This window comes from Pelobates fuscus, chromosome 4 (assembly GCF_036172605.1).
Source record: "Pelobates fuscus isolate aPelFus1 chromosome 4, aPelFus1.pri, whole genome shotgun sequence".
NCBI classification, from domain to species: Eukaryota; Metazoa; Chordata; class Amphibia; order Anura; family Pelobatidae; genus Pelobates; species Pelobates fuscus.
This window is the reverse complement of record NC_086320.1, coordinates 43,801,796-43,827,893: the sequence shown is the minus strand read 5'-3', so window position 1 is coordinate 43,827,893 and position 26,098 is coordinate 43,801,796. Positions and strand designations below refer to the sequence as shown.

At 38.0% G+C, this 26,098-nt stretch overlaps 1 protein-coding gene across 2 annotated transcripts in view; it reads right to left on the bottom strand.

Moving 5' to 3' along the window:
- Positions 1-26,098, bottom strand: part of TRPS1 (transcriptional repressor GATA binding 1) — a 242,106-nt gene that overhangs the window by 150,934 nt on the left and 65,074 nt on the right. For both annotated transcript variants that reach the window (XM_063450276.1, XM_063450277.1), the window contains exon 3: positions 23,968-24,881. In XM_063450276.1, coding sequence (XP_063306346.1) covers positions 23,968-24,879 — 912 coding nt within the window. In that variant the 5' untranslated portion in view covers positions 24,880-24,881. The remainder of the gene's footprint in view (positions 1-23,967; positions 24,882-26,098) is intronic.

Sequence of the window (26,098 nt, the reverse complement as noted above, 5' to 3'; positions counted from 1 at the left end):
AGGTCTAATTAAGTATTAAAATTGTGGAGCTGATTTATTTTATAATAAAACGTGCGTTACATGTGCATTCTTCAAAAATTAATAAAAAAGTAGATTCAGATGTAAAGATTCTCTCTCTGTTGACATCTTCTGTATTGAGGAGTTCTGTTTCTGATACCATATCATTCTTTGTCATAACACCTAGACATATACAAGGACTGCCCTGCCTGTACACATTGCATGTCTCTCAATGTTTTAAATGGATAATGAGGGACACTTTAATTTTAGGGGTGTGCGTTGGGGTGTGACCAGGGGTGGGGCTGTTCTGAGAAATCTTAGGTGGCTTACTAATAACAATATAAAAAAGACAGAGTACTGCTACACAACTTGGCGCTAGATGCAATTAAAATACCATGCAGCTTGTTACCACCGTGAAATCAATCACTCAAATTCCACAATAAAACATAGGCATATACAGAAGAAGGTGAACAGCACATAAAGAGGTGAAGTAACAGTGTACCCCAAATATATATAAAAAAAAAATGCTATATAACCTTTACAGATTCTTGAGTATTCTCAATGGAACAAAACACATACAAGATCTCATAGGGCAATACAGCGGATACAATAAAATGGGTGAATATCTAAAAAAACACTTATAAAGTATCACACTCACATTTTCCAGAGCCTGTATGTATAACTGGCTCAGGTAAGTACACTCAGAGTGTGATACAGCAACTAAGGAAGACACATCTAGGCGTCGAAACGCGTTGTGCATACTGTGTGGACTTTTCAAGGCACCATGTTGTATGAAATGTAAGGTTTTTATTTATTATGTATTAAAAATTAGATATTTTATCTTACCTTTGGTGCTTCTCTCTAACACTTATTCCTGGGGGTGAAAACTCCAATAAACAAGATCCAGAGAGTCCTGGGAAAGTTATCCTATGTATCACACTCTGAGTGTACTTACCTGAGCCAGTTATACATACAGGCTCTGGAAAATGTGAGTGTGATACTTTATAATCTTTATAATCACAAACATTCTGATTAAGTTTATTTATTCATTTATTTTTACTTTTTTGAATGCTTCACAATTATCAAGATTCCAAGGTCAAAAATTGCAATCTGTGTGGCATTGAAACATTGGGGGAGATTCATCAAAGTGCCAAAGTGCTTTTGCACTATTTTGGCACAATGTACAAAATCAGTCAGGCTGATGGCTTAACAGGCACCCAAAGTCTAGCCCATTTGTTGTCATTGAGATATTGAACAGTCTCGCTCCTATAATATCCATCCAAAGTCATCTACAGTCGTCTAGATTCTAGACCAGGGGTGCCCAAAAGGTAGATCCCCAGATGTTTTAAAACTACAACTTCCATGATGCTTTGTCATTCTAAAAGCATTCTAAAGGCATGCAAGGCATCATGGGGCTGCAGTTCTACAACATCTGGTGATCTACCTTTTCTGAACCCCGGTTCTAGAATCTAGACGACTGTAGATGACTTTGGATGGATATTATAGGAGCGAGACTGTTCAATATCTGAATGACAACAGATGGGCTAGGCTTTGAGTGCCTGTAAAGCTCCATTGTTGAGCCTAAGCACACAAAAATAATTGGTAAAAAAAAAAAAGCTGGGGACCAACATTTTATCTACCCCTGCGTTTGCGTTTTTGTGCTTTTCTTTCCGTTCGGTTTAAAATAGAAATCAATACTCATTATGATACACGCATAAACAACTTCAAGGGAAATGAAGCCTTATATTCTGTGTTTGTTTTTTATTTTCGGTTTTGTTTTGTTTCCTTTCGTATTGCAAGGCTTTCTTAGAAAACCAGCCAGAGGAGCACTGAGCCTTAAGTGGTTCTAATGATTAAATACATCCATTATTCTTAAGAGTCTACTTAGAATTTACAGACTCATCATTTCAGACTTCCTCTGGGCATCAGACATAAAATCCTGCAAAACTCCCAGCTGTGAATTTTTTATGTTTTTACGCATGTTATATCACAACGCAGACTAAAAAAAAAATCAAATGCAAATATACATTGTACTCCAGATTTTTGACATTTTTTTATATTGTATATCTCTGTTTAAAATACCCCAGGCACTATACGCTGTGATGGGCATTGTGTGTGCTGGCCATATTTTAATAAATTACAAATGAATAAATAATCTCAACCTTCTAATAAAACATTGAGAAGTTAAGTTTTTTTTTTAGTTTTTTTTATGCCGTGTTAACCCTTCTGTGTTAACTCTATAATGCTGGGTTTGCCAACCTGCTGTTCTCAACATAGTTGTAGCTGAGTGATGGTAGCAGTGTGATACAATGTAACAACATCTGGAAGTATGTTGCTGGTATGTTGCTATACAGGTTTCTAGTACTGAGTCTATTTAACCCCTTAAGGACACATTATATATATATATATATATATATATATATATATATATATATATATATATATATATATATATATAATATATATATATATATATATATATATATATATATATATATATATATATATATATATATATATATATAAATGTAAATGTATAGCAATCCAAGGACTTCATAAAATTTTACTTTTATTTTCTTCTAAATAAAAAGCACCGGGCATTATATCAGTTGTTTAGGTGGAGTGCAAGATTTGTTACTATTTATATATATATATTTGTTAAAGAAACACTCCAAGCACCATAACCACTACAGCCTCACAGTTAAGACAGCGCCTTGTGAGTATAAGATGAATGTAATAGGGAGAAAAGCTGTAAACTTGAAAAATAATTAAGCTTTTTTGTTATGGTGCTTGGAGTGTAACTTAAAAAATAATACTAAAAATATATAAACAAATAAAAGGAACAAACCTATTTAAGCACTGTATTGTGGGTCTGCATGCAGCTACCTTCAGAGCCCTCGTTAATCAAGAATACTTTCCCATAAACCTTTCTAACAGTAGTAGCTTATGTCTGAGAGCAGTTTCACACAGCAAAAAGGATAAGTGGAGATGGCCTGTACGCTGATCGCAGCCATATTGTGTCTGAGATCAGTTAACACACAATTTAATACACTGTTTATTGAACTGGGCTATGTGCATTAATCAGCAAACTCACAGACTGCGCCAGCTCTGTCTCCAGGAGGGAGGGAGCGCATTCAAAGCTGCGTGTGCAGGGTTCTCACAGTGCACCTTTTTTATTTTACATATTGCTGCAGTTCTAAGCCATGCTCACAGCTTAGATTAGGTTCAGGGCGCTCCGTGCACCATCAGCTTTACAATCATGCAAAGTTGTGATGGTGCTTAGAACGACACTGAAAGGGTGACTTCAACCACCATGACTATTTCTGCTTTTATCCGTGCTGGTAAATGGTGATAGGAGTCTGTACGTGCAGTGTTTCTGCCGCGGGGACTAGCTGAACCCCTTGCACACATGATTTAGGCAGCCTGGAATGAGTGACTACAAGGGGAAGTGTGTATCTCTCTTCCCACTCTCCACCGTTCTTCCATTTATCCCCCCTACACTGTACCCACCTCTCTATACCCTAAATACCTTACTATAGTACCCAGCTGTACCTACTGGCAGGCTATAAGTATACACTTGTCAGTGTCTTGTTTGCACATATGGTGCTTATTTGGGATTTTACATTATCACTGTATGTACTTTTTTGAGTCACTTTATAATATTTGAGGAGTCTCAGCAAATATTTATTGCACACTAGCACTTTTTTCTTCTTATATTACTTTGTACCATATTACCGGGGTATACTGTTGGTGCTGCTTTTTTCACCCATTGTTTATATATAGTGTTTCTGTGCCAGTTTATCTATTTGGTATACTAATATCCTTTCCTGTCTGCCTCCACCCCCTCCCTTCCTCCATCACATGTGCTCTAGGCCTTTTAAAAAGGTTATATGCTTGAGAAAGCATTTGATAGGACCACAAGTGCTGCCAGAGCGGGTGCAGAGACCAGAGCAGTGAGCGACGTTGAATTTCAGGCAAGTGTATCTTCATTTTATAAGGTTTCACGGGGGGAGAATACCTAATTGTAATTCCCAATAGGCATTCAAAATTATTTTTTTAGAAGGGTTTGAACAAGCTAAGCTTTTAAAGGATCACTATAGTGTCAGAAAAACAAACTAATTTTCCTGACCCTATATCATCCTTGGGACCCCCACCCTCAGGGCCTCCCTCTTGTGGCGCTAAAGGGGTTAAAACCCCTTCAGCTACTTAGCTTAATCGGGCGCCAGGCTCCCTCAGCGCTGGTGACCTCTCCTCCCCCGCCGACGTCAGCCTCCTCCCCCGCCGACGTCAGTGGAGCGTAATGCGCATGCGTGGCAAGAGTCGTGCGCGCATTCAAACAGTCCATAGGAAAGCATTTCTCAATGCTTTCCTATGGACATTCTGCACGCTGGATTAGAATTTCAGGAAGACAGCCACTAGAGGTTGGATTTGAAATTGCTATGTTTACATCTGAAGGGTTAAAACCTGGGGGGCCTGGCACCCAGACCATTTCATTGAGCTGAAGTGGTCTGGGTGACTATAGTGTCCCTTTAAGTATTAATATTTTCAACAGTCAAAATAAGACAAAAGTTCCCAAGGATATAGGGATTATGTAGCAATTTTGGTCATCACAGTATATTTCTAACATCTCTCAGATTTTATCACTGTGCAGCTGCACATTTCTTTATTAAAAATAAACCACTTATATCGATGTAATCAGTTACTCAGACACAATAAAATTAATCATATTACTGATAATATAATCTTATTCTATGGGGTTTATACATACAATTACAAAAGACCTGCAAAATGTAAGTCATAATAGTCTAACTGGAAAAAAATCTCCCACTCAGGGTTAGGGGGCATATTTTCAGTGAGGTTTCCTTTGTTTGCTTTTTTGTGAAATTATTACTCCTCACTCTTCAGTGAATAACCCCCAGTGTTAGCCACTTCTTGCTAAGATTGATTGATGTATTTCGCATATTATTGCTAAATTGGGCTGAATGCAGCCTTCTCTGTGTGCATTTTTGGTATTCCGTTACCAAACCATCACATTAAACTATCAGTTTCACTTTTAATGTCACACGAAACATCCCTATCTTTAACAGCTGGACCAGAAATAAAACATAACTTCTCCTTTATCGAGAATGGATTGCTAGCCTTTGGCACTCCAGCAATTGTGTACTACTACTCAACGGTTTCCCATTAAAACAAGTTAGTATGAGCATTTTACAAAATGTTAAAAAGTCATCTTAATAGAATTATAAAACAAAACAAAACAAGACAAAACAAAACAAGACAATAAAGTCAAAAATACATACTATACAAATTACTAATGCAGAAACAATGCAAAATATATGAATGTGCCCTCTTTATCTAGTCTAAAGCAATTTTTTAACAAGACACACATATGCAAACACATAAGTACAAACACAACATAATATTAATGTAACATCTATACTAGTGTAGACGTGTAGGCAAATTAGCCTAGATATAACATTAAATAACTTCAACTAAGTGGACTTTGGATATTTTCTTTAGAGCTCAGCTGCTTTGAAATGAATTTTGCCAGTCCACTGTCTGTTCGCCATAACACAATCTAAATAAATAAACTCCTTAACTGATGGTTAGCTAATAAAACTGCATGTAAAGTACTTCGAAAGCAGATATGACAGTCTATGCCACAATGAACTCCTTGAAATAATTCCCATTCCCAAATAAATGATAACGTCACTCTACTGGAAAAAATCAAATATGGCCTGACTGCGGTTTCTACAACACAACATGGTTCAGCCTTTGGAACACACACAGCAGTAGGCACCTACAATGCATGCCATCGGGCCTAGGATTGGCTGTGAACTGAAAGCCTATATTTTAAAAAATAATAATAGTTCTAGATCCACCAGTTGGGAAATTCACATTTTTAAAATCATACAGATCTGCCAATTTACAATTCCAACCATACTGTCTTGAAATAAATCATAACTAAGCATCAATAACACTAAAGAGAAAGATAACTGTATTTTTCACCAAAGCTATCCTAGAAGTGCTGGTGACTCAAAAGGGCTTCTAGAATTTATGATCCATTTACGTACCCACTACATAAAGCATGAGGTTCCAACTCCCTTTAGAAATTAAACAGAGCTCGATAAATATGTCCCGCTTGTGTAATGTGACACCCAACTTCAGCAGTAAAGAATAAAAGGGGAAGGATAAAAAAAAAAATAGTAATAAAATAATGAAATGACGGGAGTAGAGACCTGCGTTGCATGTTGAGTGTCTGAACTAAATATTCAAAAGCACAAAAGTAACAAGAGTACTTGTAAGTGAAAATAATAACATATAGAAAAGGTAAAATAATAATAATAATAAAACATAAGAAAAAATATAAAGAAAATGTAAAAAATAAATAAATAAAGGAAAACACTAGACCAAACAGATGACATAGATGCAGCGCATACTTAGACACCATTTGGAATATTTTACTTGCTCGTTACATGGGGGGGGGGAGAAGGTTCTCACATATTACCCATGAACATCTGTTGCCTGTAGATGCACAATTTTTTTTATCTTTACATTTGGTGGAAAAACACGCTGCAAGGATTTTTTAGTTTTTTTATGTTGGAAAAAAAATAGCATTTGAGAATAAAAAAAATAAAAAAAAAATTAAATAATCTCCTTCAGACAGATTGCAGAGATTACTTGTGTTTTAAACTTTCCTGGGACGAGGCCGATGGTGAACTTGATAATACGACTGCCTCTTCCGAGCTTTTTTTTTTTTTTTTGTCTATACTATCTGTTCATTTTCTGTAGACTTCCCCCCCCCCTTTCATTTTCTGGCTGACTTGGTCAGACAGTATAGTCTAGGATCGGCTGTTTTGTTTCTCGTTCGATTAGTTCAAACAGAGATAGCTCACACATCTGTTTTATTTCTGAAAACACTGCATAGGAAAGTGTCCAGTCCATTCTACTGAAACATAAACTTTGCTATTAATAACAATGGCCTGAAACGAGTGACTCGATGCAGAGCTGAAAAAAAAATGTCTTGGGACTTGGTTATCAAGATGTCTGTTTACATTTGTTCATGTACACAGTTAACCTTGACCTGTTTAACTGCCACACAGTCTTTACCTAGCCTGTAGTGTAGTTAGAAGCATGTTTGACTTCTACAATAAGTCCTTGTATTTTTGTATCCCACCACTGAAAGGCCTCTTTATGGATACGTTACATCTGGCTGTTATCAGTGAGCCGTCATGTAGACTCTGGTATTTTCCCCCTGTTTCTCTCACATAATGCCACCCACATACAGGTCAAGTTCTAAATCGCCTCGTATCCCTGTGAAGCAGGATGTCTGGAACGCAGTGCTTTGTAAATCTAGATTCAGGACTCTCTGTTTGTTTACTACTAGACTGAAATATGAAAGCCTGGCTTCACGTGTAAAGATGCAGTCGTGCTTACCTTACAGCTCCACTGCTAAACATTCAAATGATGAGCTACTCTTGTTGAATTGCAATGCATTTTTTGTTTACTTAATGGATTTAAACGTAAATGTTACAATGTAAATAAAACCAGCAAATATGATGTTACATGTGTGTGTGTGTGTGTGTGTGTGTGTGTGTGTGTGTCTGTCTGTCTGTCTATATATAAGAAAGAAAAAAATTAAAACATTTACAAAAAATAATAATAATAATACAATATATATATATATATATATATATATAGAGAGAGAGAGAGAGAGAGAGAGAGAGAGATCCTGAAAGACAAGGAAGTCCTGGCCAACCGATCTATGGTCATGGTGGTAGATATTGTGGATGTGGCAATACCCAGTGGCTATAACATCAGGAAGAGGGAACATGAGAATATGGACAAATACCAAGGACTGAAAGAAGAACTAAAAAAGGATGTGGACAGTGAAGGCAGTAGTAGTCCCAGTTGTGATAGGAGCACTCGGGGCTGTGACTCCCAAGTTGTGGGAGTGGCTTCAACAGATTCCAAGTGGGACATCTGAGATCGCTGTCCAGAAGAGTGCAGTTCTAGGAACAGATAAAATACAATGCAGAATCCTCAATCTCCCAGGCCTCTGGTAGAGGATCCGAGAATGAGGGATAAATATACCACCCACGGGGGGTGAGAAAATACATTTTTATTTTAATATATATAGATAAATTATACACAGACATACACACAGACACACATGCAAACACCAACACACTGCACCCTTCTGCAGGTGGGAATTTTCAGGTAGGCCCATTTTTGGCCAACGCTAGAGATGTATGTTGTATCACTGGCATGCCCCAGACCTTCCCAATATCGTACCTCCCAGAGTAGGGTATGCCAACATCTCAAGGTATGCAAACATCCTACACATATCAATAGATATAGTATGTGAACAGTTATTCATACAACCTTCAAATACTCCAATGGAAAAGAAAGAATCAACTGGATTACCAGATTACCAGAATCTATAGTTACTGAATCTACAAATGTTTATTCTTTTCAAAGTCGTTTAGTGATTAGAATCTGGCATGTGCAAGATAGATATGATTTTATCTTCCTAGTCAAATTATATTCTGCTTTCTTTCTTTGCCCAATCTGGCTAGTTTAAATTTAGAAATACATAAATCACACAATTCCCCCTTGTTCTTTAAGAGATCACCAATACCTAACAGTTATGCCAAGTGTGAAACCACAGAAGTTTGTGAACTACATTTCCCAGGATAACTTGTCTGGATAACTGAGCATCATGAGAAATATAGTTAAAAAGTATCTGGGAAGGCAAGGTTAGTAGTCACTGACATGGGATAAGAATGTTGGGTACATGCTCTTTACTTGCCAGGATTGTCAGCATGGGATTTGACTAAGTGATGGTCATGAAGACCATTTTAGAAAGAAATCAAGAGCCCCTTTATGAAAGATTTGTGAGAATTAAAGAGTTTAAAGGGGATCTTCTCTGGAAATATGCCATCACATAAAATATTGGAAACAACCTATAACTTGTGTTAACCTTTTTCATGTCATCCTCCTTTTTTAATGTAATTTTACATTAATGATTTAACAAATTACATCACATTCCGGTTCAATCCAGGCGCATTCAGGGCAACCATTGCAAATGGGGGGAAAAAAACATTGTTTAATGTCTTCTCTTCCCTATACACTTTCTCTATGCTAACTGCCAGGTGCAATGTTCAAGTACAGTCTAGAGCTTTTATCAATGATTGACATGGAGGCAAAATGGAGGTGCCCAGATGCATAATAAAGAAGTGTGGATTTTTTATAGTTAATTTTTATTTATTGCACATCAAAAGAAAAACATAAGTTTATATAGGGATATGATAACACAATAGAACATATTCTGGGAAGTGACAGTTCCCCTTTAACGCAGGTTGCAAGTAAGCAATATGTATACCAGTTGACAATTGGCTATGTTGCTTCCTCTGCAACAGATACCTATTGGCTTTAGATACCAGATACCCTATTGGCTATAGATATTTATTTGCTGCCCAATCGGTTTCTTCGCAGGCAGTTTGACCTTTACACTCTTACCAAGAGAACTATTTAAAAGGACAGTCACAACTAAACCTGTTACTAACAGTGACTCATATTCGTCATGATTCTTGTTGGCTGAGGAGATGAGAATTCTGATCTTTGTTACACCAAGAGGTGAAGTCCAGGAAATAAACATGTCACAGACATGGCGTTATTTGTAAACATTTAACCAACTATATAAACTACTACACTAAAAGCTGTGCTTAGACGTAAATACCATTAAGAAAATTGTGCATGGAAGGACTAGGGAGGGGTAGGCAGACTTCGGCACTCCAGATGTTGTGGACCAAGTCTCCCCTGATGATTTGCCAGCAGTATGGCTGTAACATCTTGAGTGCCATGTTCCTGGTCTAGGGACATGAAGCAAAATTGCAGCTTTATCACATGGGTGTCATTGCTATTCAAACACTTGTTTTAGTCTCAAAACAACAGGGGCAATTTAAGATGCCCTTAAATTTCCCACAAGTTGAAATATTAACTGCAACGCCACCGGTACTTCTGGCTGTAAAGGGAGATGTGTCAGAGCAGAAAGAGAGCTGTAATCAATACACTTTTCTATATCAGTAGCTATTTCAGTTCTGGTCCTTAGGAATGCCAGTGTCTAACTGCTCATATCATATAGACCACGTACTAAGCAGCTACGTTGCACTTTGCGTCACCATTCATGAACATTTGCTATCGGAGTTGACATTCAAGAGTCTATTAAATGTTAAAACTTTAATAGTCCATCACAATTATTCTATCAGATTCTAAGCTGCATTAAATAATAAGATTTTATATGGGCTCTCAGGTTCTTGCCGAGAACTGACCTTTCCTGCATTCAAGCACAGATTCAAACTATGGTCCATTACCAGGATAAAAACCAGTGAGGATCGTTAGAGAGAGCTTAATGGGAGGCTCTTACATAATGAAGTCAATTTAAACTATGAACAAGCTCCAAACTGTAATAGAATAAATAGACCCCAAGACTGGAATACAGACTTGGGTCGGTCAGATTCTGATAGTTCTGAGTCGTGCTGACCCAATGACTATGTGCTACCCGAGTGCACACTAAACTAGAGACATTCAGGCTCCCACTGATCTAAATGACCTGCAGTAGGCAAAAACAACACACTTGGTTAATTGTAACCACAAAAACACCAGTTATTCTCAGTCTGCATAATACATACTATTACTACTCTTAAAGGGATCCTACAGTGCCAGGAAAACAAACCCATTTTCCTGGCACTATAGGCTCCTGGAGTGCCCCCCCCCTCTTCCCCCCCCCGCGGGGCTGAAGGGGTTAGAACCCCTTCAGCCACTAACCTGTATCCAGTGCCGCTGTCCCTCGGCGCTGGGTCTGGCTCCGCCCACGCTCCTCACCCACCAACGTCAGCTGGCGGGGGAAACCTAATGCGCATGCCATAGGAAAGCATTATTGAATGCTTTCCTATGGAGAAAATCTGACGCTGGAGATCCGTGAGGACGTCCAGCGTCAGATAGTGGACCAAAAGTCAGTTTGGATAGACAGCCACAGAGGGCAGACCTAGAGCTGCAATGTAAACACTGCAGTTCTCTGGAACTGCAATGTTTTACATTGCAGCAATAAGTGCTATTGGGGCACACCACTAAGATCACTTCAATGAGCCTGGTCTTGGTGCCTACAGTGTCCCTTTAAAAATGTAAAATTAGCTGTCGTAGTTTTAGCAAATAAACAACTCTTCCAATAATAAGTTAGATAGGTGGATGGACAAATAGAACGTAGTATTACATTTGTAGTGCCACTCCTTACAGGAACACAAACATATATTCAATAGTTAAAAATCATGCTTGCCCTCCTGGCCCCCCTCTTACCCCTCTCAATAAGTAGAAAACTCACTGTATTTCCGTTGCTGCGTGGGTCCGCTGGCACTGGCTTTGCCCTGATCTGCCTCCTTGGCTGACATCATCAGAATTGATGAGTTCAGCCAATCACAATGCTTTCCCATATGAAAGCATTGGATTGGCTGATATTGTCAATTCTGATGCTCTCAGTCAAGGAGGCAGGCGGGTGCAGAGCCAAAGGCCGCCCTGGCCAATCAGCATCTCCTCACAGAGATGCATTGAATCAACACATCTGTATGGTGAAAGTTCAGCATCTCCTTACAGTGCGTGGAGATGCTGAACATCAGTGCTGCACACACACTGTGCAGCACTGACCCAGGAAGCATGCTAGTGGGCGTCTGAGCAGTGGCCAGTGGAGATATCCCTAGGCTGCAATGTAAACACTGTCTTTTCTCTGAAAAGGAAGTGTTTACAGCAAAAAGCCTGGAGGCACTGACTATACTTACCAGAACAACTACAATAAGGTGTAGTTGTTCTGGTGACTATAGTGTCCCTTTAAGGGTGCAGTAACCATAGTTTCATTTACATACTTACAGTTATTGTGAATGCCTGTATGAAAATAATTATTTAACCTACATAATACTTAAAAAACACACAAAAAAAATGCTGTTCTTACTATGATATATTATAGTCTTCAAAACAGTGGAATACCAATTATCAGCTCAAATGTCAACTAGATATTCAAAATGTAATGTACACTGTTTATAGTCACGTTGTCATGTATTACCATCACGAAAAGTCCAGTCATTTTTTCAGCAAAAAATACAGGGTGCATAAATAGGGTTATATATGTACTAGATCAACGTGTTTGCCGCACACCAAGTAATGTTTGAATTGTTTTTAGATAAAATATAAGAAAATATAAAATAAATGCTAAACTAAAGTGTAAAATATATGTTGTCACCTATTAAAATGACAACTGGCTAAATGGTCTACTGTAAAACAAATTTACTTAAAAGCTATCAGACATAAGGAAATGCTCCTCTATTTTTTTCAGTTATGTTAAAACAAAACAATATGGGAAGCAGAGTACAGGGGCACGAAAATTGACAATCAAAAAGTTATTTTTACAAAGCGAAATAAAAAATGCCCATCCCTATAAGTTCATTAGTTATCAGAGACCAAACAACAGACTGTGTTGAGCAAGTGGGTTCCCCATGGGTCTAACTGATGGTGGCAGTGCCACCCATATGGTATGTAAATAAATTATATTAACTGCTTCAGGATGATTAGATTGGCACAGTCTATAATATAACAGTTCTGGCACGTGAACTGACATGAACGGGATTAAGAGCTCTGGAAACTTAACTATCTCCTTGTTTGCTTTCCTGAATGCTTTAAGAGAGACACTAAACTTTTAAAAGAAATTCAGTTTCAAAGAGAAAATGTTAATTAAATCTAGACTTTTAAGTGAAATGGAACATCTTTCACTCCAAACATAGCATTCTGACAGGTCTTATTCGGATGTAGTGAGCCGTACTTGATCATTCCTACAGGTAACAGACAGGCTGCCCTCACACTTAGATCGGGTCAGGTAACAGACAAGACTATGTAAATTGAAACTATGTAACTTGAGCCGATTTCTGTTTATAAATACATTTTATATGCTGGGTTACGTTACTGGCCAGTTGTCTGATAACAAATTTACAATTTGTGATGAATATAAACACAATATCTAGTACACGTAATAGCAATAAAAATATTATAGGAAACACTGAAATGTTTAACAAAATACTTTTTTTTTAGGGACAGTATACTCGCAAGAACCACTACAGCTCAATGTAGTTTTTCTGAGGAATACAGTCTGTCCCTATAGGGTTAACAGTATAAACACTGCCTTTTAAGAGAAAATACAGCATTTAACCAGTTAAGTCCACCTTTAATTGCTGTTACACAGAGAGCCGTGCAAGGGACTTCCTGGTCAAGAACTTTTAATCTCTGCAGGATTAACACTCAGCATCTCCACGTTCTTCATGGAGACACTGGATTCTCCGCGCAGAGATGCACTGATTCAATGATTGGCACAGCGTGGCAATTTGCAATTTAACACTAGCCTCACAATGCCTCCGTATGGTTGATGATTTCAGCCAAGGAGGCAAAACGGGCAGCACAGAGATTGACGCAGTGAAGGCTACAAGTAAATCTTTTTTAATGCTTTTTAATTCTTGCATCTGAATAGTTAGCAGAACACTAAAACTTGGCATTAAATGTTTGTATTCCTAACCTTATAATGTTCCTTTAAAAACAGTAAATATAACATATTGAAACACGATAAATATGTATATGCTACAGGGCATTTTCAAACTAGTAGTGACGTTGTTCAAAGGGACACCTAAGGCATTTCTATAGTGTTATATACACAATTTTATTTATTTTTAACAGTTTTTCATTCACATGATCACCGTGTTTGTCACTCAATGTTCTTTTATGTAATAGTGGAGCTGTGTTTTACCCTAAGGAGCTAGACAAACCCTCTCATTGTGTCTACGAGAGAGCTAATGAAGCTGCAATGCCAGTTAGCTTCACACAAAAACCTATGGATGAGAATATGACCACTTTTAATACTCTGATTTCATGTATGCATTTTAACAGATTGTATATTTATATACACATGTGTGTACTGAATTGTAGTGTTAAAGGTACACTATAGTGTTAGCAATACAAAACTGTAGTATACCCCTTTCCCTAGTTTTAAGTTCAACCTTCCCCCACGACAATTAAAGGGTTAAAATTCCTTTTTTTACTTCCTTTAATTCCATCCCCGTCGGATCACTCTCCTCCTCCAGCGATGTCACGCTTATAGAAGACTTAATGCACATGTACGGCAATTGCTTTTCTATAGGGGTTTTGAAGATGCTGGACATCCTCATGTGAAGTGTGAAGACCACTATAGTCACCCAGACCTCTTCAGCTCAATGAAGTGGTCTGGGTGCCAGGTCCCCCAGCTTTTAACCCTTCAGATGTAAACATAGCTGTTTCAGAGAAACTGCTATGTTTACATTGCAGGGTTAATCCAGCCTCTAGTGGCTGTCTACCTGACAGCCACTAGAGACGCTTCTGCAACACTGAATGCGAAAATCACATTCAGCAACCAGAACATCCATAGAAAAGCATTGAGAAATGCTTTCCTATGGGCATTTTTAACGCGTGCGGCTCTGGCCGCGCATGCGCATTCTGCTCCACTCGGGAGCTGACGTCAGAGTGGGAGGAGAGGTCACCAGTGCTGCTGGAGCCCGGTGCTGGATTAAAGTAAGTAGATGAAGGGGTTTAAACCAGCAGTAGGGGGGACCTAAGGGTTATATAGTGTTAGGAAAACAAGTTTGTTTTCCTGACACTATAGTGATCCTTTAAACTCTCTGAAAATACAGGAAGTGCCTCTAATGGCTGCCTGATAGACAGCCACTAAAGGCAGTCTTAACACATAGAAACATAGAATGTGACAGCAGATAAGAACCATTCGCCCCATCCAGTCTGCCCAACATTGCAGTTTCTCTGTTCTCACTTGCAGGGCTTAGAGGACAGGAACACTGCACTCACTCTACTTCCATGAGATGATGTGGTCTGGGTGCATATAGTGCCACTTCAAACTCATTTATTTGTTTGCAGTATTCCTTTTTAATGGTCTTTAAGCAGCATAGCATTTTAGAAGTCACCTAAGCCTTTTTTCAGAGAATTAGAAAAAAAAAACATTCAGTAGATTTGATCAAAGACAAGACAAGGCCATCTGATAGATTTTTTTAATCAGATTTAATTGAAAAAAAAAAAATCTGCATATCCTTAAAATAATGTCGGAACATTCAACACATTGAAGCAATTTATATTGAGCCTACCAGCTGTACTATAATTACTCTGCAGACCGAGCGCAGAGAAATATGATTGCAGATTCTTTTAAAATGCACCAAAAATCAAGTGAGGAGAATTATTCACAAATGTACGGATAAGGACAAACTGCAAATACCAATTGTATATTAATCACGTAAAATGCAAGCTTTGCACATACATCGTGATTAAATCCCTTTGTAATTCTCAACAGCTCCAATCTAACATGCATCTTTTATTTACACTAAATATTGCAAATCTTACGCTGTTACGTAATTACACTCATTTCATATAACACTGTATTCCTAATGCAATAATTTTCTCTCATGCCTTTAGTTTAAGTCCCCCCTCCCTGCCTCCTCCCCAAAAATCTAATTAAGAAATTGAAGAAAAAAAAAGTTAGTCACCTTTTTTCTTCAGCCCCAAGATCCTATCACTGCAGTTGCTCGATCAGTCTCTGGTGAGATCACACTGTCTCTTCTTTTTCACCCACTCCAATGCATATAGAATATATGAATTGGGGTTAGAAATTGAATGTGCACCAAATCCTGCACTCCTCCAATGGAATGGAGATTAGCTGTGACATATTATATTTTACATTGCAGAGCTAAAAGTACAGGGCCAATAAACCCAGACAACTTCAGTGAGATGAAGTGGTATGGCTGCCTTTAGAGTTCTTTTAACCCCTTAAGACCGGAGGGCGTACAATTATGTCCTTTTTTAAGCGGCTCTAAACGCCGCCGGGCGTAATTGTACGCCCTCCGTTTTTTGTTTTTACTTACCCGGTCGCCGGCGATCCCACGAGGGGATCCCACGCCGGCGATCTCGGTTGGGGGGACTTTCAGGGAGCCCCCCGCGGCACATCCGTCCTCTTCAGCCCCCCCGGACCATGTGAGAGTGAGGTCCTTGCGAGGACCTCACAATCACATGGCCGGGATAGCTGGCTGCAGCAATGCCAGCAGGGGGACTAACTGTAATGACAGTTAGTCCCCCTGCTGGCTGGAAATCAAATGAAAATAAATTAAATAAGTGGAAAAAAAAAATATATATATACTTAGATCATATATAACTTGGGAATATTTCAAGCCTATTTAGAAACCAGGTTATAACTTCATTGAAAACTCCACAGGTGCCGCTAAAGATGTTCCCTAAAGCCAAATGGATCCCTATACCTAATTAATCCTTTATTTCTGAAATCCTAGTATTCTGAAAGTACCTGCAGTGTTGTGAAAAACCACCACTGTCTTTTCTATATGGTTTCTAGAAGTTTGTGTGTGTTTTGGGTCTGGGCTGCAAGAAAGCAGGACAAGAGAGATTTTTGACATCTAAGGCACAGAACTCACTTGGCCTCCCACTAAACCACATCAAACTGAACAGATTTATTTGCATTGGAAGGTATATAGTAGTGGAAACAGAGAACGGTGTCGACATGTCACAAGGCAAAAAATGCAAAAAATAGACAATGTCTTAGAATGGATCTTCCTTCTAATTAGTTTCTCTGCTGAAGAAGTGTCCTGTATTGTATAAATAGTATCTCTTTGAATTCAGGTGACCTTTAATTTATAATCTTTGGTGAAGGGCTGCCTCGTGGTGGCTCAGAAAACTGTGGTTTTCGTGCAATCAATAAAGAAAGGACATTTGCGAGTGACTTCCTCAACCAGATCCTTTTGAGGTTACCACTCTCTACACCACTGGCGCACAAGAGAAGGAGGTAAAGCTATAGGTGGCTATACTACTCTTACCATCAACAAATAAAAGGAATAACAGTCAAATATATATTCCCTTAAGGACACAACTTCTATAATAAAAGGGAATCATAACGGAATGTTTCCATCATGTGCCCTTAAGGGGTTAAATAATGGTTTGACCTTTAGCTCCATACATTTAATTTGACTTGATTATTATTATAATAATAATTATTATTTTTATTTTTTTTTGTAGTGTAAATATGTTCTCCAGTGCTTTACACTGGGATATAAATAGCATAAAATGCTAGAAATATTGATGCAAAGAGAAAAAAGAAGAATAGAACTTCTCTTAATAAAACGTACAAATTTAAGAGGAAGATGGGAATAAGAATAGAACTGGAATGAATGTGTCAGAGCAGAGAAGGGGTCATCTGCTATGACGCCTGTAACTAGTTAGAGTTAGAAATCACTCAAGGAGACTTTAAACTATCTTAACGTGCTGTGTTCTGAGGGACTTTTTGGATAATTCAGGGCTTTTTCCATTTTTTTTTTAAGCAAGCCAAGTTAAAAAAAAATTAAAGTCTGAAAAACACAACACTTTCAAAATGTTTCTGGAAAATGAATAATTAAGTATCTGATTCTGTACGTTTTAACATTTTCTTTTTCCCAGAAATGAGTTTTCTTATAAAAATCAGGCTATTTCCATGCTCACCATGTATCTCATTCCATGACATCCGAACACAAAGTGAAGACCTTCTGCCTGGAAGAGAATTATGCAAATCCAATTCCTCCGTCTAATGTCAAATCTCATGGTGTCTTACCCCGCTAAGTGACATCCAAGTCATGTTATAGTAACTAGAAGACAAGATTTAACTGGAAGACATATTTATGCTAATATCTACGAGATCATCTTATTTTCTGGATACGCATCACTAAATTCTTCTCTATAAGAACAGTTGCATCTATGGCTGGGACAACACAGTAACGAGGGGCCTGTTAAAGATTACCGGGTGAGAAAACACAACTATTTTAAGCATTCCATAGTGAACCAGCATCTATCTATGGAATGACTGGGTGTCTGGAATTAGTTCTTATAAATGCTATGCTAATTGTATTGAGGCAGTCAGTGCTTAGTAGCCAAGGAGTTATTGCTAATCACATTACTTTGTTAGTTACTTGCTAAGACCATGTTTCCGATATACAAGTAAGAATTATAATACATTTAATTAAGGAACACTCCAGTCACCTTGTATCCCAGAAATCCTGGCATAGGGATTTTTAATGTAAGTCAATGGTGGGACAGATGTATTCTCGATTTAGCAATTTACATAGTCTCTATTGATTGACTATAATGAATTAAATAATGTAGACATTTAAAACAAAATAAAATAAGGAGCCACGAGCAGCTTTACTTTACTGCAAATAATGTACTGTTATGCCACCATAACAACTTAATGAGTCAATGGATAAGCAGAAAGCTATTTTGTCTTACTTATTAATCTCTGCCATGCCACGGATCTGTGCATCTGTGCCCTGTAAAGCCTACCAGCCATTTTCGGACCTTGAAATCGGTTCTACTTACCGTTACTTACAGATTGCTGGATCTTGTTCTAGCGCCACCATCTTCAGTTTTTAAGATTGCAGCACCTTAATATTATTCATTGCCCAGCCGGGCGTAATTGTCAAATTACAGGCATTTCCAGATCAGCGAAAACATTTTTATTGATGTAATAGGCTGACTGGACCTCTGAAGACTGCCCACTATAGGACGTGAAGCAGTACTGGAGGACAGTGAGTATCTGAATCCTGGGACAATGACAAAGTTGTCAAAGGCAGTCAAGCTTGACTAAAGCTCCACCCTTTGTCAACTTCTGGCAACCTGCTGGTTCTACGTAAGGAAAAGTAGTCCCTACTTTTCCTTATATATAACTTTACAATTAAGCTTTTTCAAGGAAAAAAAAAAAAGAAGGGCAAACTAAGGGGGGATTTGGAAAATGAAAATAAACAAAAAAAGACGGATCTGCTTTAAAACAGCCATTCAGCACCATAAATAAGACAGTTTAAGATGGTGTCCACTGTGCTAGGAAGCTGTTTTTGAAAATATACCTTGTGAATTCTTGCAATTTATTATTTTGTTAGCTAAAATCTTCAGTGTCCAGACTCGACATCTGTAATCACTGACATTACTTGGGGGGCATCACTTTCCCATGGATACATTCTAGTGTAAGCACTCTACACCATGTGCACACTTACAGCAAAATGTCTGCCAGAGAGGAAGGTTGAACTGAATAGAGTGAGGCTCTATACCAGGCTTTCACAAACTCCGGCCCTCCAGATGTTGCTGAACCACTACCCCCTATGATTCTCAGCCTATCTATTTCATTCATAGAATCATGGGAGTTGTAGTTCAGCAACATCTGGAGGGCCGAGTTTGGGGAAGCCTGCTCTATACTGTCTGCCTCTGTACAAGTACAGGGATATCAGTAATTCAGGGGTGGAGAATAGGCAGGAGACATATTGCTAAATGAAAAGGAAAAAACAAACAGCAAATATTTAAAAGGTTTGCTTTTAGCGACATATTCCTACCAGCATAGCCAATACAATAAACTGTAGCAGTTACAGTGTTTACCGTGTCCCTTTAAATCTCTATTTCAGTGTGAGTTATGTTGTTACTACATGTATTGGCCTGTAGCTTTGACACTGACTTAAATTAATAATGAAATAACTCTAAGGCAATTGGAATAAAAGCTGCTTATGAATGAAGAAGGGCCTTAATGGATTAAATACTATTTTCTTAATGCATACAACTTGCAGATATAATGTTGTGGCACTATCCAATATACATAAATATAAATAACGTGTAGCTTAGTAATTAAAATAAAATGATAGACGATGACCCATGCTGCATCTGTAGGCATCATAAAAAAACACATGACAGTTGAAACAGATGCCCTGCCTAATGTTGTGTGTTAATGTCCACACCCCTGTCCACCCCTTCTTTAAAAAAATAAATAAATAAAACGTATTAGTGAGGAGTCGATAGGAGGTGTTCTTTTTAGCTTTTCTGGATTAAGGAGCTGTTTGATGTGATCATATAATATCTGTTGGGCTGATTGACTTTGCTTTAAATGTATAAGCTATCTCTATATTGCACAATTCCATGAATTCTAGGACACGATATCATTTCTTACTCTATGGACCAAACCGTGTCTTGCACTTTGGCATATCTCCCAACTGAACCTATTTAGCAAGGATGGTCCCTATTTGGGGCCCAAACCCCCCCCTGACTCTCTTTTCTATCCTAACGTCCCTCTTTTCTAGGAGCTCTATATTGTTGGTGTGTCTGAGTGTATAGCAAAGCTCCACAGTGATAATACTTCCAGCCATGTGTCTTTAAACCCCTATAAACGTGTTTTCATCGTTAATAAGATACATTGTTCTTTCTCTAAATTACATTTCAGTTGCTTATATTGTTATTAGCAAGTCACCTAAAATTTATCAGAATTGTCCTCCACTCCACTCCCTCAAATTAAAGTATCCCTCGTTGTCCATTTGAAAAGTTGGAAGCTAGGCTTTAGACATCTTGCATAATTTTCACACAATAGATTACACACATGCCATCCAGTCACATATCTGTATATAGACATCAATTGAGTGGCTGTCAGACAGCTAGAGCAATAATGAGCACCCAGTTCTACGCCTCTTTGGCAAAAGGTTGGAGTGTTGGACAGACGAGGGAAGTGAGAAAAGTAGGAGGAAGAATTATCTTACTGGCGTACTAGCATGCAAATCTATTGCAGGATATAGTTCTATCCCTGAAAAGCAATGTTTCAGCCTAGACTGTACTCTTTGTAGACCTTGTACATTTTCTGTTTATTTTAAAGGACCACTCTAGGCACCCAGACCACTTCAGCTTAATGAAGTGGTCTGGGTGCCAGGTCCTTCTAGGGTTAACCCATTTTTTCATAAACATAGCAGTTTCAGAGAAACTGCTATGTTTGTGAATGGGTTAAGCCTTCCCCTATTTCCTCTAGTGGCTGTCTCATTGACAGCCGCTAGAGGCGCTTGCGTGATTCTCACTGTGAAAATCACAGTAAGAGCACGCAAGCGTCCATAGGAAAGCATTATGAATGCTTTCCTATGTGATCGGCTGAATGCGCGCGCAGCTCTTGCCGCGCGTGCGCATTCAGCCGACGGGGAGGAGAAGAGGAGGATCGGAGGAGGAGAGCTCTCCGCCCACCGCTGGAAAAAGGTAAGTTTTAAACACTTTCCCCTTTCCAGAGCCGGGCGGGAGGGGGTCCCTGAGGGTGGGGGCACCCTCAGGGCACTCTAGTGCCAGGAAAACGAGTATGTTTTCCTGGCACTAGAGTGGTCCTTTAATTATTGCCTGAAACAATTATGATACATAAATGTGGGTGCATGCAGCATGTTCTATAAATTCCTCTCTGTAAACTACTTTCCCATAAGACAATTTGACCGACAGACAATATAAATAACTTTGTTCTAAATGTTTTACAGATATCTCAATCTATTAAGAAAAAAGAAAATGAAATTTAAAAAAGCATGCGCATAATTATTGAGTAATAAACCACCTATCTTTGGCATTTACAAACCAAATCTACCCAAACCCGCACTCAATAAATTTGATAACAGATTTAATGTATATATGGCAAATTTAGAAGACCACTTTTCCAAAGCTTTCCTTAAAATGTTTTGATTGTAAAAGCTTGTGAAAATTACTTTGCACTTTCAGGTGTTTCTGATTGGTCCACAAAAGCAACTCGCTGGAACTCATCTATAAAGGTTATTGCATAATGTTACATTAATGTTACAGATGAAAACCTCCTGTATTGTGAAAATGAGAATTCCCTATCTCTATGCATGACCATATTTGGAATGCATGATGGCTGTGATCAATACTGTATCCATTTGTCACGGAAGTCTTTTAGGCAAAGTAGAATGTTGAATGCTCAGCAAAAATGGTGGTGTTGCTTTTAGCCACAATATGCAATATGCAACTAAATGTGCAACTATGACAATAAACTCTGACCTGACTATTCATTTAATGAGACTAAGACTGACTCAACTGTACTTAATCCAGAATCACCTTAAAGGGGAACCACACCCAAATAATAAGGGATTATTAACTTTAAATCAGTTGTAGTCATTCCTCCTTCCATTCCATAATCATCCAATTTCTGTTAGAAAATAATCAAATACCCATGAATCAGCCATATAGCTGTTGTTTTTTTTATGGAGATAATTTTAAAATAAAGAAATGACTAATTTCTAATGAGAAGGATACATAGAGGGTTTGCCAGTTGTGACTTAGAAGAGAAGCTAGGGGTTTTTTGACAGCCTGGCCAAACTTGATGCTACTGTTTATATACTAGGGAAGAACTTAATCCTATGTGTGAATGGCAAATTGACAAAAGTACCTATCAGTTTAGTTTGCACCCACTCCCACAGTCTGGTGCCAATTATGAGTCAATTAACAATCTCGTCATGGCAGTACCATTGAAGAACACGCCTAGTGCTGGTTGTCTTGAAATTGTATCAGTCAGTTCTTTTCAATATATAAAAAAATATATGTAAAATGAATAACAAATGTCAATTTCAGCACATTTATATCTAAACAATATTTAAAGGGACCCTAAAGTCACCAGAACAACTAAAGGGACCCTAAAGTCACCAGAACAACTATAGGTGCTTCCTGAGTCAGAGATATACAACGTGCAGCAGTGACATACAACGTCTCCACGCTCTGCATTGAGATCCTCATAGATAGGCATTGATAGCTGTGTCCTGTCCCACCTCCTTGGCTGAGATCATCAGAATTGACAATCTCAGCCAATCCAATGCTTTCCTATGTTACATGGACATTAAGTATTAGGTCCTTCCTTTAACCCCTTAAGGACACATGACATGTGTGACATGTCATGATTCCCTTTTATTCCAGAAGTTTGGTCCTTAAGGGGTTAAAAACCTGCAAAATATAGTATACCATATATATACTATAAAGTTGCATGGAATCCAGCGCAGGGTGAAGCTTCCCTTGCTGGATTCCACATACCATCCAACTTCACTGATGCCTTCTCATGGTCCAATCATATGCATTGGTTTGGACTACTTTTGTAGCTCAAAGCACATGTGCATGCTCTGAGTTAAGATGGGAAGGGGAGGGTTGGTCAGAGGGAGGTGAAATAATAAAATACAAACACTATGAGGAGGCAGGGTTGGCAGGGCGGCTCAATGGAAAGAGGAGGAAGAGGAGATCAAGGCTTTCAGTGCTAGTTCCACATGTCTGTGTAGAAACACTGCACAAAGTCCTACCACCATGACCAGTTCTAGAACAAGTGGTCATGGTGGTTGGAGTAACCTCTTTAATGTGCGGCATTACTTATTTTTGTTCTCGTGTGAATTGACAGGAACAAGCTATGCTCATAGCAAATAATCTTCATATGAATGGCAAAATTGGTTTTAAACCAAATTTGCTGTTGTTGGGATCAGCAAATCCCTTTTTAGTTTGACAGTTCTGACACAACATTATTCCTGAAGTGGATAACTTTTAAAAAAAACTCTCCAAACTCTAAAAAAAAGTGTTTAATTCTCCAAAACTATGGAAAACGATATGGAAAACATTTATGTATTTAGAAAACAAAATGCATTGTGTTTATTACAGTTGTTTGGTGATTAATTTGCCCTTTTAACAGGGACACATAGAAAATAGTTAACAATGGTTAAAAATAAAGAGAATTGTTTCTTTCTACTAGTGTACTTTTGTTGAACAGAGAAGTATGTATGCGTACATTTACAACTGCTGTACACATTCGTAACTGTTATATATATATATATATAAATATATATATATATATATATACACACACACACACATATACATACATATAAAAACAACATACATTGTAAAATATTATATAAGCCAACTATGCATCACCTTTATAGACTATAAATAAAACATTTGATTTTAAAGGACAATCTAATATTTGTTATGTAAATGGTCTTTTTTAGGTTGTCAGCGTTGTTAGATTATTCATATGTAATAAACTTTACTCACCTGCACGTCATACGTTCCATTTGGCAGGATGGGCCTCTGAGAATTGATGTCCTGTAATACACCTGAAAGCACAGAACGATTGACTTTCTGGAAATCTTTGGATTGACTGAACTGTACCATATTGTGAAGTGCCAAAATTTTGGTGTCAAGTTCAACATCTTGCCTGGTACGGTTGTGCAGGCCTAGATGGTATTTACGGAAGTGTTTGATCAGGTCTGTGGGATCATTCCCATAGTAACCATATCCGCAAATGTTGCATTTGAAATCCTGAAGCTCTGGGGATAAAGGTGCTGAATCCGAATTGTCATTAACAATTACAAACGTTTGGGATTTGTTCAGCCCTGCACTCCCATCTGAAGGCACGTGTAGGTTTTCTGAGGCCATCGCAGTTGGACTTGAGTTTTGACAGTCTACTGTGACATTTTGCATTGTATAGTCTGTAGCCCTTGGTGACATATCATTTTCATCTCTTGCCTCTAAAGTGTCCCCAGATGCTGTAGAGACCAGTTCTTGTGCATCATCGGCTTCCGATTTTATAGGTGATTTTAGGGGCTCACAAATGACCCTAGAATCTACAGAGGACAACGCCAACATATTTCTGTCTGTCACCTCATCGTGAGGAAAACAAACATTTCTTCCTTTAAGTTGACTGTAATTATATACAGCTATTTCGCCTAATCCCGAGCTTTCTGAGTCCTTTTTAAAGCTGGAAGAAGCCTCTTGTTCTTGAAAGCAATGATCAGCACTGCTATGTTCCAAGGAATCACTCTGTTCGTTATTTTCTTGCATCGGATCTGTGGATAATTCCTTATTTCTCACTATATCGTTAAGCTCTGGTGCAGCAGAATCTGGTATCCGTGCCTCACCGTCACTTGCAACGTTTCTCAGAGGGGGATTCTTTTTCCGGACCATATCTGTTGAGGAAACAATAAATAGATGAACGCCCAAATTGGCAAATTGCAAAACATATTGATAGACTGACTCATTGAGAAGATACATTACACTATCAAGTGTATCTGGTACAAATTGCAACATTAGTGGGTGGCATTATTAAATGATGGAATAGCCTATCAATCAGAATGTTTTTCCTCCTCTGCTCAAGGTACATGTGTTTGGGGACAGCCCTAAGAATTAAATTACATCCAATGGACCAGGAGCAGAATACTAATTAAAAATAATTTTACACTTCCACCAGTTTACAGTCTTCACGAGTCAGATCAATAAAATAAACAAGCCCACAGTGATTAAAGCATACGGATGTTTGTTTTCATTGCCGTACTTTTGTTTGAACTTGTGTGACGTGTCCCTATGAGATATAGTTTTTACTAACAGTACCAAAGGAATAGAAACAAATCTAAAATCTTAATAATTGGAATAAGACTTTCTTCTCAAGAAAAAAATAAGCTACATCATTCCAAGAGATTTCTTCAGTCTTAGCTATAGATAGGTCAATAACATTTGCTTTTCCAAATTACTGATTACCAATTGAAAGGGAATAGCCACATCTAGCTCAATAGATTTTTGGTAGGGGGTAGGGGGCTTGGGATGTGAACAAAATAGAAGTATACAAAACCATTTTCACTTCTAGTAGGGCGTTAACTGTATAATGTATCAGACGTCTCAATCAAGGGACTGTAACTTTATCCTTAAATAATGTCAAAGAATTTGGGGTGAAAGTGCAGTGGGACCGTAGCACTTACTGGCAAAACAAGAAGGAAATAATTTAAACACTTTTGCTATCATTTTAGAACAGTACAAATATAAAATAAAATTTCAATCAAGAATATTTTATACAATCTCAAATAATAAAATAATCTCCTTTGTATGTTTACTCCTGAATCAAAGAGTTATTAATGTTTCCATCTGATTCCATAATTGCCTATATCAAAGCATCATATCAAAGTGCCATGTAATTAACCGGTATTATTATTGTTTATTAGTATGGTTCTCCCATTGTTAGACACGATCAGGGCGATTACACTGAGATACCACTTATAGCCTAGTTCAAAAGGCTATACTCTGCATCTCATATACATTGAATTCATAAGCCACTTTTCACTTACGATAACATTAACATTTTTAGAGGACATGTAGCATGTAAAAGAAAAACAGGAAAAATCAATGAATAATG